Consider the following 15,987-nt stretch of genomic DNA (forward strand, 5'->3'; position numbering starts at 1 on the left):
AATATTGAAAGGAAAATTATGTAATAACGACAGAAAAAATATGCAATTATTCGGACAATTTAAATAGAACAGAATTGCATGAACGACATAATGAAATAAATGCGTTTAAAAAATAAAATTCTAAGTTCATTCAGTAGGCTATCAGCTGAATAAAGAGGACACAACATTTGTTGTACAGGAACACAAGGCCAAATCCATTAGTAACACCCAAAACCACCCCAACAGTTTAATTCGAGTATGAAATCATTTGGATTTTATTGAACAGTGATATTTATAATACAGTGGAATAAATAAACCGGTGATGCTTATACAATAAAGACGTGAAACTGAAATATGCAGACAAGAAAAGCCTCCCTTCTAACTATACAATAAATATTAAAGTCCTTGAACAAATGTACAGGATGTGAAGATGGTTACTTTAAAAACGCCTCAAACAGTAATAAATTACACTGATCGTGACTGCTTCTGAAAATAAAGTGGATTTTAAAGCCTCCAACAGTGAAATGAAATGTACAACATGACCGTTTATTTTTTATATGCACTCGCAGTATTTCACTCTTCTCACTAAAGTAAGCTCTAAAATGTTTGGTAAAAATATATATATATATAAAAAAAAAAAACGCAACAAGTCCCCTTTCTCAAATATTCTACACTTAGAAAGTTGAGTAATTAAACAATTTAAGCTCTTATTACAGAAGAACATGTTGATAGATTTTCTTCAAACTGAAATGTGATATGATTTTGAAACCCAATCCTATTCACAAACAAAAAATGTCAAATGCTGTACCGAGTAATAATATAATTTCCTGCAAGAAAGAAACATTCCTCAAACACTTTGCATCTCCTGAAATATTAGTTCCTTAAGCACCTTCTTTGTGAAATCCAACAAACCAAACCTAATAATAATAATAATAATAAAGTTTTTGTATTTGTGTATGTGAAATAATAAATCTCAGGTATTAATAAAACAGGATGCATCTCAGGGCATTCAGCAGTTCTTAAGCCCTTAGTGATAACAAAACATATCTACATATGAAGATTTAAAACAACAATAAGGTGTATGCTGTGGTCTCTATGACACCAATACATTTCAAGACTTTGTAGTGTACATGTTATCTTGCTCCTTTTTTGCTTGGGAAAATGACAGTCACTGAAGAACACACTTCTCCTCTTTCTTTGCCATCTTGCCTTTGTTCTGTTCCAGGGTTCTCTCCAGGTGCTCGTCTTCCTCCTCAGCCCTGCCGACACACACACAGGACACACAGGATCAAAGGTCATGGACAGGGACACAGGAGAATGCCACCTGCACCTCCACCACCTATGACCTGTACTTCAGAGTCATTTTGGCTCTTGAAATATTCACAAGGCCTCTCTGCCTGACTCCATCCCCCCACAAAACACCTAAACACACTTGGTGGCAAAGAGAACACGGGTGACTGCAAACTTTGGCCTTTAAAACCCTCTCTGAACAACGCTATGGGGCCTGGGCGACTAATCCTGGCTCCGACAATCCCACAATGCCTTGCAGCCAGAGGACTTACTCCTTCTCCTGGGCGTCCAGGTCTCGGACCAGCGCATCGCGTTTGTTGACCAGTATGACCAGCTCATCCAGCAGCAGCTGCTCTCTGCGCTTTTGTGCCTCTGTCTTCTGCCAGTCTGGAAGGTGGAAAAGAAATATGGAAGAAAGTTAGAGAAAAAGCTCAGGCTGATCATTACTCACTTTAGAGCACCTTCCATCATAATCCAGGAAACAAGATTTAAGGGGATAGTTCATCCAAAAACGACAGTTCTACTCACCCTCATGTCATTCCAAACTATCAATATATGAAATTTGAAAAATATCTTTTTTTTTTCTTTTTCATACAATGAAACCCATTGGGCTCCAAAGTTGTTTTAGACACCACTGACTTTCAAAACTTAGTGTTCCACAGAAGTAACCAAGTCATACGGGTTTAGAAATGATATGAGGGTGTGGAAATTATGACAGAATGTCATTTTTGGTTGAATTATCCCATTAAAAGACATAAATGTCATATACTGGCTTTTATAGAGAAAGACATCACTGTCCCGAGATAAAATATTCAGAAAATGTAGCCCGTACTGTTGTGGAGTTACAGTACAGTTCTCCCACAGGTCCCTGTATGGAGAGCAGCCACACAGTGGAATTCAGACAGAAAGGATCTGATAACGCGAGTGAATGCGAGGACAGTACATTGGAGTACACCAACTGCTTTCAGACGCCTCAAAACGACTCCCAAAGAGACGCACTGATGCCATTAAGACCAAATAGCAAAAAAATCTGTCCATAAATATATTAGAATTCAGATTTTTACTACTTTAACACAGAGTTCTGTAATCTGGAAAAAAAAAAACACTTAAATATTTTATTCCATACTTGGTTTTTGAAAACAAATGACATGAATGTTTAAAAGATGTGTGACTATAGCGAAGGTCTCTGTGAGGTAACCTGCTCCTGTCCCACTGCCAACAACGGGTCTGAAATATCAGCCAGGCAGACGAGATCAGGCCTTACTGATACCAGTGCAGATTAGGGCCCTGCTCACAGCCAAGGAGAAGTTATCTTACCGGGCCTATTCTTCAGCCCGCTGTAAGAACAGACTGTACTAGTGTCTTTACACTGCTTTATTAGCGCTCCCTCATGCACAAAAACACGCACACAAAAATCTAATTCTCTTATTATAGAGAGACCGATTTTGATCAAAAAAATAAAAAATAAAAGACAAATGCACATTCAAACTTCTGAAAAGTCTATCCTTAAAATAAGTGTACTTCATTGAAATTAATTATTTATGTTGCGGTTCTGTGAAATTGCAGTGGTGCTGAGAGCGCCGTGGGTCCCAAAAGGCCTGCTCCTTGCTCTCGTTTAACCTCTGCGCCTTTGAAGTGAAGCGCAGTGGCAAAATGAACACAGTTCCAATATTTGAAAGTTATTTGGCCCCCAGCAGCTAAATGAAAGTCTTTGGAGTTCTGACATTAGGCTTCAGAGAGGCTAATGCTAAATATTTGAGAGGATTTGTCTCAGCTTTAACGAATTTGCAGAATTTGAACAAAAGCTGTAGGAAGGAATATGAAAAAGGGGGATGCTATTCTTTAAAAAGCAAATATGGAGTTTAATTTTCTGTTATGTTAGCAATGCAACACGGGCCGGTCGTTTCCTGTGCGCCCAACAGTGCTGACTGCATTTAACATCCTACAGGCCGGACTGTTTATCCTGCATCGCTCTCCATACGTTCTCAGTCTTTCACGACCCTCCTCTTTAATTCGCTCTGTCGTTTCTGCTACCCCTCCGTCAAAAACGACAATGCCTACTTCACAAAGACCTGCCTGGAGGGAAGGCAACGATCAACAAAAACTTCTCCATGTCCCAAAGAGGTAGAGAGAGAGAAAAAGCCCCTCGACTCTTTACCCTCCTCCTCCTGTTCCCCTTCAGCATTCTCAGCCAAAAAGCCACAGATCCTCCCCTGCACCTCCGGCAGAGGCCGCATGCAGCTGTCAATCAAGCGGGAGCGGCACCGCCCCCCTCATTAAGAAGGTAAACAATGAATATGGACGCAGAGGGACACGGCAGAGTAAACGAGTGATCGCGACTCGCCAAAAAACACTAACGGAAGCTGCTGCCTCCTTCTCTCTTTTCCTTGAAGAAGAGATGGATGAAGACTATTTGGAGGTTGTGGTGGGGGGTTCAATCCTTTTTGGATTACTCCCCTCTTTCGCTCTCTCATCGCCCTGGGCAATCACGTTAAAACTCACATGGTTGGTGCTTATTCAGATAACCCTAACAATGCACACCAATGGTAACCATGTGAGCACTCACAACCCACAGAAGAATGCGCTGGTTCAAATCCCCATGACCCTCCTCCACAGCAAAATTTATTCAAGAGTGCAACCTGCTCGGCAGCTTCAGGAGGCACAGAACTTCTTCTGAGAGTTCTGCTGAAAGATCACTAACACAAACTTCACACACACGCTCTACTTGCTTTAGCGAACGGACACACGAAGCAAACTTTAGGACTGAATGGAGGGTTTTTTTTTGGTTAGAAATTTTTTTTGGGAGGAAATGAGGGAAATAAGTAGTGTTGGAGGAATCCAGGGAAAAATGCATGATCTTATTACAGCAGATTTGGGCGAGTGCTGGGCAGGCTGGGAGCTCCGGCGTAAGATGGAGCTGGAGATAAGCCAGCTGGGAATGAGACAAAGACCAATATGGAAAACCATGACAAGAAGGATGACGGGACAACAGTCCCAGGATTCTTACCACGCTATTCCCAAACCGCATCTCCCATCTGCTTTATCAGATACAAATAAAGTGACAAACAAAATACACAAATGTCTTTGAATAAACATTTGAATCACTAATCTGCATCTTGTTTTTGTGCATGCATATGAGTGATGTAACTAATTTGGGTTTTGAGAAATGGAAAAAAAAGGTTAAAATGCTGAGGAAAACCAATCTGTAAATCATTTCAGTAAAATTTTACGGGACATTTTCCATGATATGAACTGCTGCCTACTACAGAATATCATCACTTAAATTAAAGCCAAATGAAAAAAAAAAAAAAAAAGATTCTGGTGTCCTTTCTAAATGCACGAAACACAGCCGACTACACAAATACAAACCTCTATTAGGTGCAGTTATATAAAAGTGGACATAGAGAGTCAAATGCAGAAAGTGACGGCTAAATGGAAATGAACACAGATTTCAGTGAATAGTGTAGAATGAGCAAGTGTCGTCTCGCCTTATCTCCAGTTCCAGTCAACTAGCAATCTTGAAAGAGTTTGCAACATCATCAAAGCCGGCCATTTGATAGGATTCTCACCCTGCACCCCAATCAATCTGAGGAATACGGCAGCCCAGACATGTAACAAAGCTCAAATAGATTTACAAATGGGGTTGTAGGGGGATAAGCCCTTGCACAGGATTACATATTGATTTTAAACATATAAAAAAGCTTATCATATAAAACCGTAACAACAAAACTGGGGGACCTATGCAGAAATCCCTCGGCAAAAAGGAGCGTCCACTTTCAAATATAACGCCCTGGAGTGCACCGCATTTGAGGAAAGAAAGAAATAGGGAGGGGAGGGGGAAAAAAGACGAATTTGAGAGAAAGCGTGTGTGCATGGCAGGCAGATAAAAAGGGCAAAAAGGATCAATTTAGAGGCAGAGAAATAGGAGTCATGGCATATTGTGGAAGGCCTCGCCACTTTTCTTTGCCTCCCCATAGCGGAGCGCAGACTGAAGGGGTTATCGTTTAGCTGACATTAACACTCACCCTGTTTGCTCTACACCGTTAACCGAATCCTTCCCATCTTTTCAACTTGCCTTTATAATTTCTGAAATATTTCCTTTCCCTTTCTGGTGTCCACAGGCTTCAGATCTAATAGTGTGTAATGCAACAGGCAACAAGTTTAATTTAAGTCAGTGACTAATGATATCTACAGTATTAATATTTATTTAAAAAAAAGAGCAAACTGATCCAACCGACAAAGGTTGTTTCATATGGCATGCTAGTCAGGAATGGGCTAATTCAGATTTGAATAATTGGCTCCCTTTTAAAATTGGAAAGTGTGACATCTCACAGAAAGCTAAAATGAAATCTGAAACTGAATGAAGGGAAGATCAATTTACTGAATTAAAAAAACAACAACACATTCTATCTACCTACCTGTCTGTGTCAAAATAAATAAATAAATACATGAAACAAGGCTTTGCTGAACTAACATTCAAAGTTTGTCTTCATAAACTTTGCCTTTCTAGTTAAAAATTAGTATTATGTATTCCAATTAATTTTAATTGTACTTTATATTCGAATGTAAATGCAAATTTCAATTCTGCATCCTGTCTGCCACCTTAATTGCTGTCAACAAAACAACCATTGAGGACACTTAGAAGGAGACATCAAATAGTTCTTATCATTTTGCTAAAAAAACATGTAAAATGCTCTAAATGCTACTTAAACACGACAAATATACGAGGCTTCAATATTACTCATCTCCAGGTCACATTGACTGTAGATTCTCCTCTGCACAGTCGTGGGGTCGAGGAGGGTGAGTATTTTTCTCTATCAGCGAGAGAGTGTGCGCTGATACGACAGAAAGTGTGTGTGTGTGCCTGTCTGAACGCCTCAGCCGCTACACTTCCAATGTCATCAGCTGACCAAGCAAATCAGCAATTACCTGTCTGCATTGGCTGGGCGCGAAAGCCCGTCGGGGCTCCAAATAAGAAACTGATGCACGAACCTCCTCACCAGCAGCTCAGAACTATCTCTGACTCGCTTCAGAAACACCCTGACTCTGAATGCCAAGTGCTGAGCCTCATGGGAGAAAGAGAGAGAGAGGGAGCAAGGCAGATAAAGTGAGAGAGAGAGAAAATAACTGCGAGTGATAATTCAACAGGTAGCAGTGTGTGGACTGATAGGGTTGTTACAAGCAGCAGGGACTGAATTATCACTGCCGTGGACGGACCCTGTCACCCTTGCACATCCAGACCAATATTTGGAACTCACTCCATGTTCGCTGATAAGTGGACACAAGGCTGAGGCACTTCAACATCTGAACGTTATTAGCTTAAATTCCAGCTATCGGTCTCAGCATTTAGCGTTGAGTATCACGGCAGCTCTCAGCGTGGATGAATCTTTCAGAAACAAGACAGAAGCATGTCAAAATATTGAGATGAACAGTGTTGATCTGCCTCGGCGAAGTCCTGGAGGTGAGAAAGCATGTGGCGAATACAGGGAGCTATGCTCTCTGCTTGGCTATTCATGTCCACTGTCAACCTCTCCGAACTAATTAGAATTGATTTATGATGGATCAGCTAGCTTATCAGGTGCAGAAACAAATTACCATGGCTAGCCAAGGGGTGAGAGGGTCACCATCGAATTGTAAAATCAATTTGCATTGATTGTAAAAGGTTCATTTTGCGAAAGAGGACACAGTCAAAGGGATTAAATTTAACCAGACAACTTTGATACCGCACAATAGGCTTTATTTTTTTTACTTTCCTTACCTGTCTGTATAACGCACTCAAAAAGCTTATAAACGCGAGTGCATTCTTTGACGCCCCGAGGCACATCACAGAGATTTAATAATGACGTGGAAGTGACATCTGCACTATGGCTGTAATACCTGTGGTTTTGAGAGTAAATCATATATATTGTGTCCAATCCAAGGGTGAATTTGTAAGATCTACATTAATAAAAGGAACTAAAAGAATTGGCAGCGTTATCAAATCAGGGCTGGGTGGGTGAAGCCACGTCTGAGGTGTCAAAGAGCAGGTTTAATTAAGCAGGAGAGGATCTTTGTCTTTCACAGAGCACCTCTCAAATTCACCCCCAAATCCCTCTTTCACTCCCTCTTACCTTCAATCGCCAGCATTGCCCTTAATTCTCGGTTCAGCAGCTCAAAGCGTCTCTCCAGATCGTGTTCCTTCTCCCTGGGCAAGTTGTAAAAGTTCATCAATATGTTAATTACTAAATCATTAAACACTTAAAGAAACCTTTAATAAACATTGATTCGTGAACTCGCCAACACCTTCCCTACCTCACATTAATCTACTGCAAATAAACGATACACAAACAGGAACAGAGGGGGCCGAGAGTGGCGAAACAGCGGTGGTGGTGGTGGTGGGGGGGGAGCAGGCAGGCGGGCGGGCGGGCGGTTAGAGTATCACACGGCAAATTAAATTTTGCCACTTTCAAATGTATTGGAAATGAGCTAACTCTGTCCCTAATAGAATTTGTCCTTCACAGCCTGTTCGGTGACTAAAAAGAAATGAAAGAAAGAGAAATTATCAAGGCCCTTTTAATTGAGCACTTAAAAAGCCCTTTTCCAGTGATATAATGTGATTAGAATACTTCAATCTGTCATTTGTGAGAGCTTTGAAACTCTGTCTCTTTCTTCTCCTCTCTCTCTCGCTCTTTATGCAGAATGAACAGCCGCCCAGATTTCTGTACGTCTCACTCTCACTTTTAAAGAAAAGGATGAAAGGTTTAAAAAAATGAACATTATCATCTTTTGAGGCAAAAAATAACTGCGAAAGTAGTTAAAAAAGAGGGTAAATATGTGGGTTATTGTCATAATGGCTTTCTCTTTTAGGTGAATGAAGTCATTTTTTTTTTTTTGGTCGATCCAATTCTCATAATGGGTGGAATAATACAGTCTTTGAAATCACATTATTGCAGACGCGTCCATTCTGATATGCCGTTTTGTCCGCTTTACGGTGGAGGGCCACCGGGGGAGGGGTGGAAGTGAATGAGGGGCCCGACCTTCTGACTGGGCTCAGGTCTCCTGGGAAAATCATTTCAAGTGTGGATCTCAACATATTAAAGGTGTGTGTGTCCAGAGACCACCGCTTTCATTGGTAAGGGTTGGAGAAAGAGAGAAAGGGTAAACATGAACTCACAGCAGAGAGAGCTGGTTCTGTCGGCGGATCAGAGCGTTCTTCTTGTTGACCAGCGTAAACCATTCCTGCATCATGGACTCTTCCTCTTCTTTATTATTGCCTGGAGACACACATACACAAAAAACCTGAGTATGTAAAACCTTATTATAACATTATTGCCATATTAAAAATCATGGCTGTGGTGCAGGGGTTTGAAAACTAGGTCTGGGGACCCCCAGTGGGCGGCAAGTGGGTGCTAGAAGGCCTGCTTTAAAAAATTTAATTAAAACACAAATATCTTAAAACAAAGTAAATTATTTAAAAATAAAATATCAGAAAAAATATCTTAAAAAAAAAAAAATGACAGAACGTAACATTTTACCATTTCATTCTGGTTTCTAAACACTGGTTAGAAATCATGAGATTAAATAAAAAAATTCACACTAATTACTGACATGTTAAATATTATCTACAAACACCTAGCCAATAATTAGACAATTAGCTAAATTCCTGCTAGTTACAACAAATCTCCACTTTAAACCTCAATAAAACAATTGAATCTCTAAAGTCTCACCCTGTTCTTTAAACAGACACTTTAACAGAGAGAAACACACTCACACAGACTTTTGACCAACTTTCTCTGGCACGGATAAATTAAGCACTTTTCTCACACCACCACCGAGTATAAAGTGCATCAAATGAGATTATCTGACAGGCTTTTCTCAACAGCGCAGACTGCACGTCAGGAAGCCATCCAGATGTGTGTTCACTACCTACATATTAGACACTTCTTCACAAGGTACTGTCATTGTCAGTAAAACAGAGATGGCTCTGGATTAGAGCAGATTAATGCAGGCTGGTTACTTTCCTCCACTGACTGGGATTAAAGCCTCAACTCTGGTTCTTTGTGAAGCCTCAGAGCTTCAAACCCGATGTACATCCAAAAGCACATGTCCTGTGCCCGAGGCCTACATGTGCGGATGCCAAACCTACATAGTCGAAAACAACAAGTGGGGGCCCGCCCATTGCTCAAAGGCTGGATGCGTGACAGTTAAGAAACTCAATTACTCTTATAATTCTCATGGTAAAAATTAGCTATTCAAATTCAATGAATCATGAGTGAATGTAACTGAATTTCTGGAGTGCAATGTACATGCAATGTTTTTTTTTTTTTTTTTTTAAAGAAATTAATACTTTTATTCAGCAAGGATGCAATACATTGATCAAAATTGACAGCAAATACTTCAGTTACAAAAAATTATATTGCAAATAAATTCTGTTCTTTTGAACTTTATATTCCAAGTATGTAAGGTGGTTTCCACAAAACCATGTGTTTAACATTGATTTTAACATCGATAACAATAAAAAATGCTGCTTGAGCACCAAACCAGCTTATTAGTATGATTTCCGAAGGATCATGTGACACTGAGGACAGAAGTATCGGCTGCTGAAAATTCTGATTTATTATACCAAATAATAAATACATTTAAAAAAAACAGTTATTTTAAACTGTAATACTAATTTACAATATTAGTTTTTGTACTGTATTTTGATCAAAGAAATGCAGCCTTGGTGAGCATAAGAAACTTACCCACCCCAAACATTTGTTAGTTTTTGTAGTTTCATGACAGAAACTTAATAATGACACGAGAGACAAATTTCACATTTTGTTGGTTTTGCTTGACCAAACGATGCCATCCCAATTCAAAACTTTATTTGACCTCAGAAGGTATCACAGGAAAGCAGATACTATAGAGTTCGGTACTTTGGGCCGTGGGGTAAACCAGTTAAGTGGGTTCAGGAAGAATGACTCCGATGTCAGTATTCTGAGCATTTTTGTGACACTAATTATGTCTTTGAAGAGGGAAGAAAGAGGAGAAAAGATGAAAGATCCTTTAAGCTTATGTAATCACATCACCTACTCTATGCTCCTGTGATACCTGTCTGTTCCTGACAGCATCAACAACAGAATTAGCATCTGTACACAAACACGCTCACGCTTTTTACAAATGTGAGGACTTTAAGGTCAACTTTTGTAGATCTTAAGATGAGAATTACAGTGTCACACCATTATATAAAAATGTGCGTTTGAGTGATCTTGGATGCCCTTGATATGCATTTAACTTTCTTCAGATAACAGTCAAACATAAAGACAATTCTTAATATCTACAGTCATATTATACTGTCAAATGAGGTTATTAAACCAAAAATGTACGAGAAGCCATAGTATATTGTGAATATAGTGCAGCTGAGCACTTGCAATTTCTTCAGTCATGATTTGATTATAGCAAGTGTTTCATTGCTTATTGCTATTTTTAGCAAAACATTATTAAATGGCATCTTTTTACTGGAAGATATAGTTACTATTCAATAAAAAAAAAATGGGTACTGTGAAGTGAAATGGGGAACAGGCATTTAATGTCATAGGTGCTATTATATTGTGGATTTGAGCACAACTAGAATACCGTACTGACCAATCAGAAGCCAGGAATGGATCTGTTTCAAAAACAAGCAGTATGACAGTGTGTGCGTCTGTCTGTGTGCACAGAGCCATTACGAGGATGACGTGACAAAGGGCGGATCTTCAAGAAGAGTCTGATGTGGGAACTTGCGCCTCGGATCTTTTTTCCATCATGCTGTTGCTTGGCACCATGTGACTGTGACGCTGGTCATGTGAGAGAGACAAATCCGCTAGCTACAACAAAGCCAGCGGCAGCCCCCGGTGGGACGACAGCCCTGTCACTCACCCCCACCAAAACTCCCCGGCCCTCCACCAGGGGAGCCGCTCTCATGTCTGCCAGTGCCAGATGTGTGAAATTTTGTATTTGACGACAACTCAGAGTAGAAGGGAGGGGAAAAAAAGGGGGGGTCCGGGATTTAGGAATCAAGCCTGGATTATTGTAGTCAACTTTTAAATAGTGCAGCTCGGAAGGGATAAAGTGTGCAGTGACAGGTCATTGTAGCGACGCACAGTCAAATGAAACAAGCAAATAATAAAAGGTAATATTAAGCTTGTGTGACATTGTAAGGGAATGACGGATTAGCAGCCGCATCTCCGAGGCCAATGCCTGAGCTTCAGCACCGACAGAGCCCTGACAGCATGAAAGAAGCCCTCGATTTACCACTAAAACAAATAACACGCACACAAACACACTCTTCCACACACAATCTACAGTACCAACACTTCAACTATGACATTTGATGGGTATGACCCAAATAACCGATAGCCTGAAATTGCAAAAAGAACCTATTTAGATTTATCTGATATCTTATCTTATCTTATTTTAGTATCAGTGAGATAGTATTATGGTGTTTATTAATATTTTCATGTTTTCCATCTTTATTTTAATTAGGTTTTAGTTACTTTGTTGTGTGTTTTTTGTCATTCTTAGTAGTTTTTTAAAAATATGTCTATCATTTTTATTCGTTTTATTTCAATTTTAGTTTTAGATATTTTTTGTATATCAAGGTAAACTAAATTAAAATGAGAAATATTGCCTTGGCAAATAGCTGAAATCATGTTTTTATATTACATTCTATTTCAGTTTTTTTACTTCAAGTACCAAAAATGTTTTTATAACTGTTTTAATTTTAATTTAGTTTCAGTTTTAGTTTCATATAATAACTCTGAAGATCACAGTTAAAAATGCCACAACCTATACAATTTACACAGACAATTCATAATTCAATTACAATTTATAATAAATCAAAATATTTCCATAGTACTATAGTGTCAAAGATGTTAATATGGCATTTTGATGTCTGGCTGCATCTCTTTGTGTGGTTAAACACTTTTGTGTAAATATATATCTGTATTAAAGTAATACAATTAAATGGTGTTGTGTAGTTCTATTACACAGAAATTGACATTTGTAAAATACGAACAATAATGAAAATTTGCAAATAAATAACACTTTTTAAACTATATAAACAACTGTAATCATTTATCTCCAACTTTTTATTAACTTTTTTTTTTGAATAAAATCCAACTATAAATGAATAGAACCTGGCTGATCTTTCCCAATAGCATTCACTTTGGAATGAAGAGAGGTAGTACAAAACTCAAGAGAGACCGTTACACAAGCACAAGGGTCCAGGCTCATCTGGTAGGCCCGAGGGCCTGTGTCCATGGAGGGGTGATCTGGCCTCAATAGCCAAATCAGATTAAGATAGTCATCTCAGCCACAGTTGCATTCAAAACAGATAGCATTAATGAAATCCTCACACATTTCAAAATCTGCCCCTCTTTCCTTCTAACCTTTACTGATTATTTACGGCTACAGCACACACACAGACAAAACAAACCGTAAGTCACCCAGATGTGAAGTTTCATGAATATTTTTAGGTTACATCAGTTAGATATATATATAAATACACCTGTTCAATTACAAATACACCCCAAACAGCTCCAGACGTGACTGCCGTGATTCCAAAATATCAATTAAATATCTGAGCTGCTTTAACAACTGTTATAAAACCCACACCTTGATATCTGGAAAACATTAGTGTACAAGATCTTTCCAAAAGTTGCCAGAATGCCTAAATAAGATCGTTTTCATTTTCAAGGCATGCAATTAGGCCAAACGCTGTGAATTGCAAATTAATTATGTGAATTGAAGGTTCTATTTTATTTTTTAAATTAGAACCTTATTTAGATATTTACAGAATGATAAAAACCAAATAACTCTGAAGTAAACCTCCGCAACAGGGGGATTGTTTTGCTTGGCATTTTGTTTAATTACAAAATTCCCCTTCATTTGATTTAGATAAAAATCTTTCTAAAGCATTAAGAAATCAGAACAATTACAAATTAATCCTGAGTCCTGCTAAGAGCTGGGTGTCTTTACTGAAGAAAAAAATACAAAACAAAAAAACAGGCTGGGGGTGGAGAGAAGAGGCCATAAAGAAAAGAAAAAGAAAAGAAATATATTAAACCCTGTGATCACAGCAAGCTCTTCTCATTTCTTATCCAGCCGTTTTCTGTTTAATCCAATACCCCTGTAATCCAATTTGTCTATCGGAGTTTGAAGGGGAAGATCTCCACTCCTCTGCCACTCAGTCACTTTTTGAACATTTACGATTTATTTTGAGTGGGCTGACTCTCCTCACTCGTTCATTCTGTGCGTCTGACTGCCGTTTCCCTCTTTTTTTTGTTGTCAGGACTTAAAATACATGAAAAAGAGAAGGATAAAAAAAAAAATTTAAAAAAAGGAAAAGAACAAGATGAACAAGGTTTTGTGCGACTGAGAGGAAGCTCATTAAAGCCCAGTCAGGGAGTCTTTCTGAATATGCATGAAGGCAATAATCAGATCTTCACTCGTCACTGAAGGAGAGAGCGGTGAGTACAAAAGGATTGATTTAATTACTTTGAGTGGGCCTGCAATGTGGAGAAGTCTTGTTAGCGTGGGCTGAAAGGGCCGCGCTCGCCTTGCGCCGCTCTGATGGAAGGTAGTTTAGCTTGAGCCACAATACCTAATCTCAGGATATAGCCCCAGCCATTGTGCTTTAAGACGCCTATCGCTAGTTTCAAAATGGACCGAACACATTTTCTCTTGTTTAAGCCAACCTAGTTAACCGCTAACCTTTTCCCCTGTTTGCTATTTATCTGAGGATCGGCCTCTTTAGGTGACCAAGACACTGAAAAAGCAAAAAGAGGCATACAGAAAAGCTTAAAAGGTTAATTAATTTGACATTAAAATAAAATTAAGTCACTTTAAAATGTTATCACAATATCTAAAACAAAATGTAAAAAAATCATGTTAAATCTTTTAAGGAAACATTATCACTTATGATCATACGACAAACCAACATATTTACACTAACGGAACATGAGCAGCCAAAGCGCATTACAATTTAATTCTTGTCCCCATCACTAGGTTTTCAATTGCCACCGGTATTATTGACCTTCAGTTGCTTGCTTTGCGGCTTATGAGGAAGGATTCATAAGCAGAGCGGCCTTACATCGAGGATAGAAGAACCGCAGGAGGAAAACAGGATCGCTTAAGTCGCCCTTAATGACAGAAAAGTCTTGGCTATACATACACCGTTATCATACATCCTTTCATGTAATTGTTTGAACGTTCAGTGAGGGGCTGACAGAAGATAGTACCTTAATACTCATCTCTCACCCACCCCTCAGTGCTGTTAACACAAACAACTCCTCTGCAAACACTGCAGCTAATAGCATACAACTCTCACTTTATGCCGAGTTTGGCAGGGGCAAAACAAACAAATGGCAGATAATAGACTTTTTTTTCCCATATACACATATTGGAATGTAGTTTTCTAATATTTAAGCAACTCTACCACAAATATGGTTCTATTACTTTATAAAAAATTTTGACATGGAGAGTAACAGTGGCGACTATATGAATTTTAGCCTGGCTGTCTGAGTTAAGCACCGCGAATCACAACTATGTCCATCTCTGTCTGCAGCCCCCTACTCTATTAAACTGTGTTTGAATTCCCCCCTTCTTTTTAATCAATAAACATTATCATAGACTGACAGGCTATCAGCTAGTGTTGGCCGTTTCTTACTCCTTAATCCCTGGGCCGCCTGTCCACTATCACAGCTTCACGATGAGTGTAACAGCCAAGACAGCCAGTTTACATTACAAAACAACAATTACAGCCCTCTTCACAACAGCCCTCGCAACTAATAATGATGCAAAATAACAGAAGGGTGAAAAACAGATGATAAAACTTTTATCCAAAGCATCTTACACTGCTTTCAAGGAATACATTTTATCAAGTTCCTGGGAATGAAACCCAAGATTTTGCAATTGCTAGCACCATGCTTTACTCTTTGAGCTACAGGAACAATAAAAGATTTGATAATTGTTTTTTTTAAATAAAATAATAAATACTGTATAGTCCAATCAACTGTACATTTGTTATATATAAGGTCAGGACATTTCAAGCAAATGCACAGTAATTTGTTGGAATATATGCAACAAATAAACCTCAGAATTTAGAATAAGGACACCAATATAAATATAAATACTAAGGGGTAGACACTGAAAGTGCCAGTAATTAAAATGTAAGGAATGTAAATCAACAGTTGTCACCAAGTAAGGGTAACAAATAATGAAAAATCAATTAAATAATAATAATAATATAATAATATGTACACACATAAAAGTGATTGTAAATTAAGTTATAGAATAGAATTAATAATAGAATAGAGATAATAAAATAGAATTTTAAAGATTCACCAAACCAAGTTAACCCTAAAATGCAAGCGTGGACCATTGAACCATAAAAACAGATTTTATAATATGACCTTCAGGGTGAAACACTGCAGCCAGAGGTCCTTTCCTCTTTTCTTTCTTATTTTGACAAATACTATCATTTCATTCTATCACCCACTTTAAGCCTGCTTTTGGGAGCACTGAACACAGGGGCAGAATCAAGGGCCTTTGGAAAAAGCTGAGTACTTCAGGTAATTAAAGCTGGGTGAGTGACAGACGAGAGCGGTAAAAAAAAGATCACCTGGTGAAGTCCTCCGAAAAGGTGTTTCATTAAAAGCCTTTTACCATACAAGCACAGCACAATGTGGGGACGCCGTATTTTACCACTTGTGCTCA

At 38.7% G+C, this 15,987-nt stretch overlaps 1 protein-coding gene across 2 annotated transcripts in view; it reads right to left on the reverse strand.

Annotated features, from left to right (window-relative positions):
• Positions 1–232: 232 nt before the first annotated feature.
• LOC306886592 (EH domain-binding protein 1-like) overlaps positions 233–15,987 on the reverse strand; it is a 143,379-nt gene continuing 127,624 nt past the window's right edge. For both annotated transcript variants that reach the window (XM_079443839.1, XM_079443838.1), the window contains exons 21-24: positions 8,423–8,522; positions 7,380–7,453; positions 1,542–1,656; positions 233–1,238 (exon numbers count right to left, since the gene is read on the reverse strand). In XM_079443839.1, the coding sequence (XP_079299965.1) occupies positions 1,148–1,238; positions 1,542–1,656; positions 7,380–7,453; positions 8,423–8,522 (380 nt within the window). In that variant the 3' untranslated portion in view covers positions 233–1,147. The remainder of the gene's footprint in view (positions 1,239–1,541; positions 1,657–7,379; positions 7,454–8,422; positions 8,523–15,987) is intronic.

Source organism: Barbus barbus (genome assembly GCF_936440315.1).
Source record: "Barbus barbus genome assembly, chromosome: 20".
Lineage (NCBI taxonomy): Eukaryota > Metazoa > Chordata > Actinopteri > Cypriniformes > Cyprinidae > Barbus > Barbus barbus.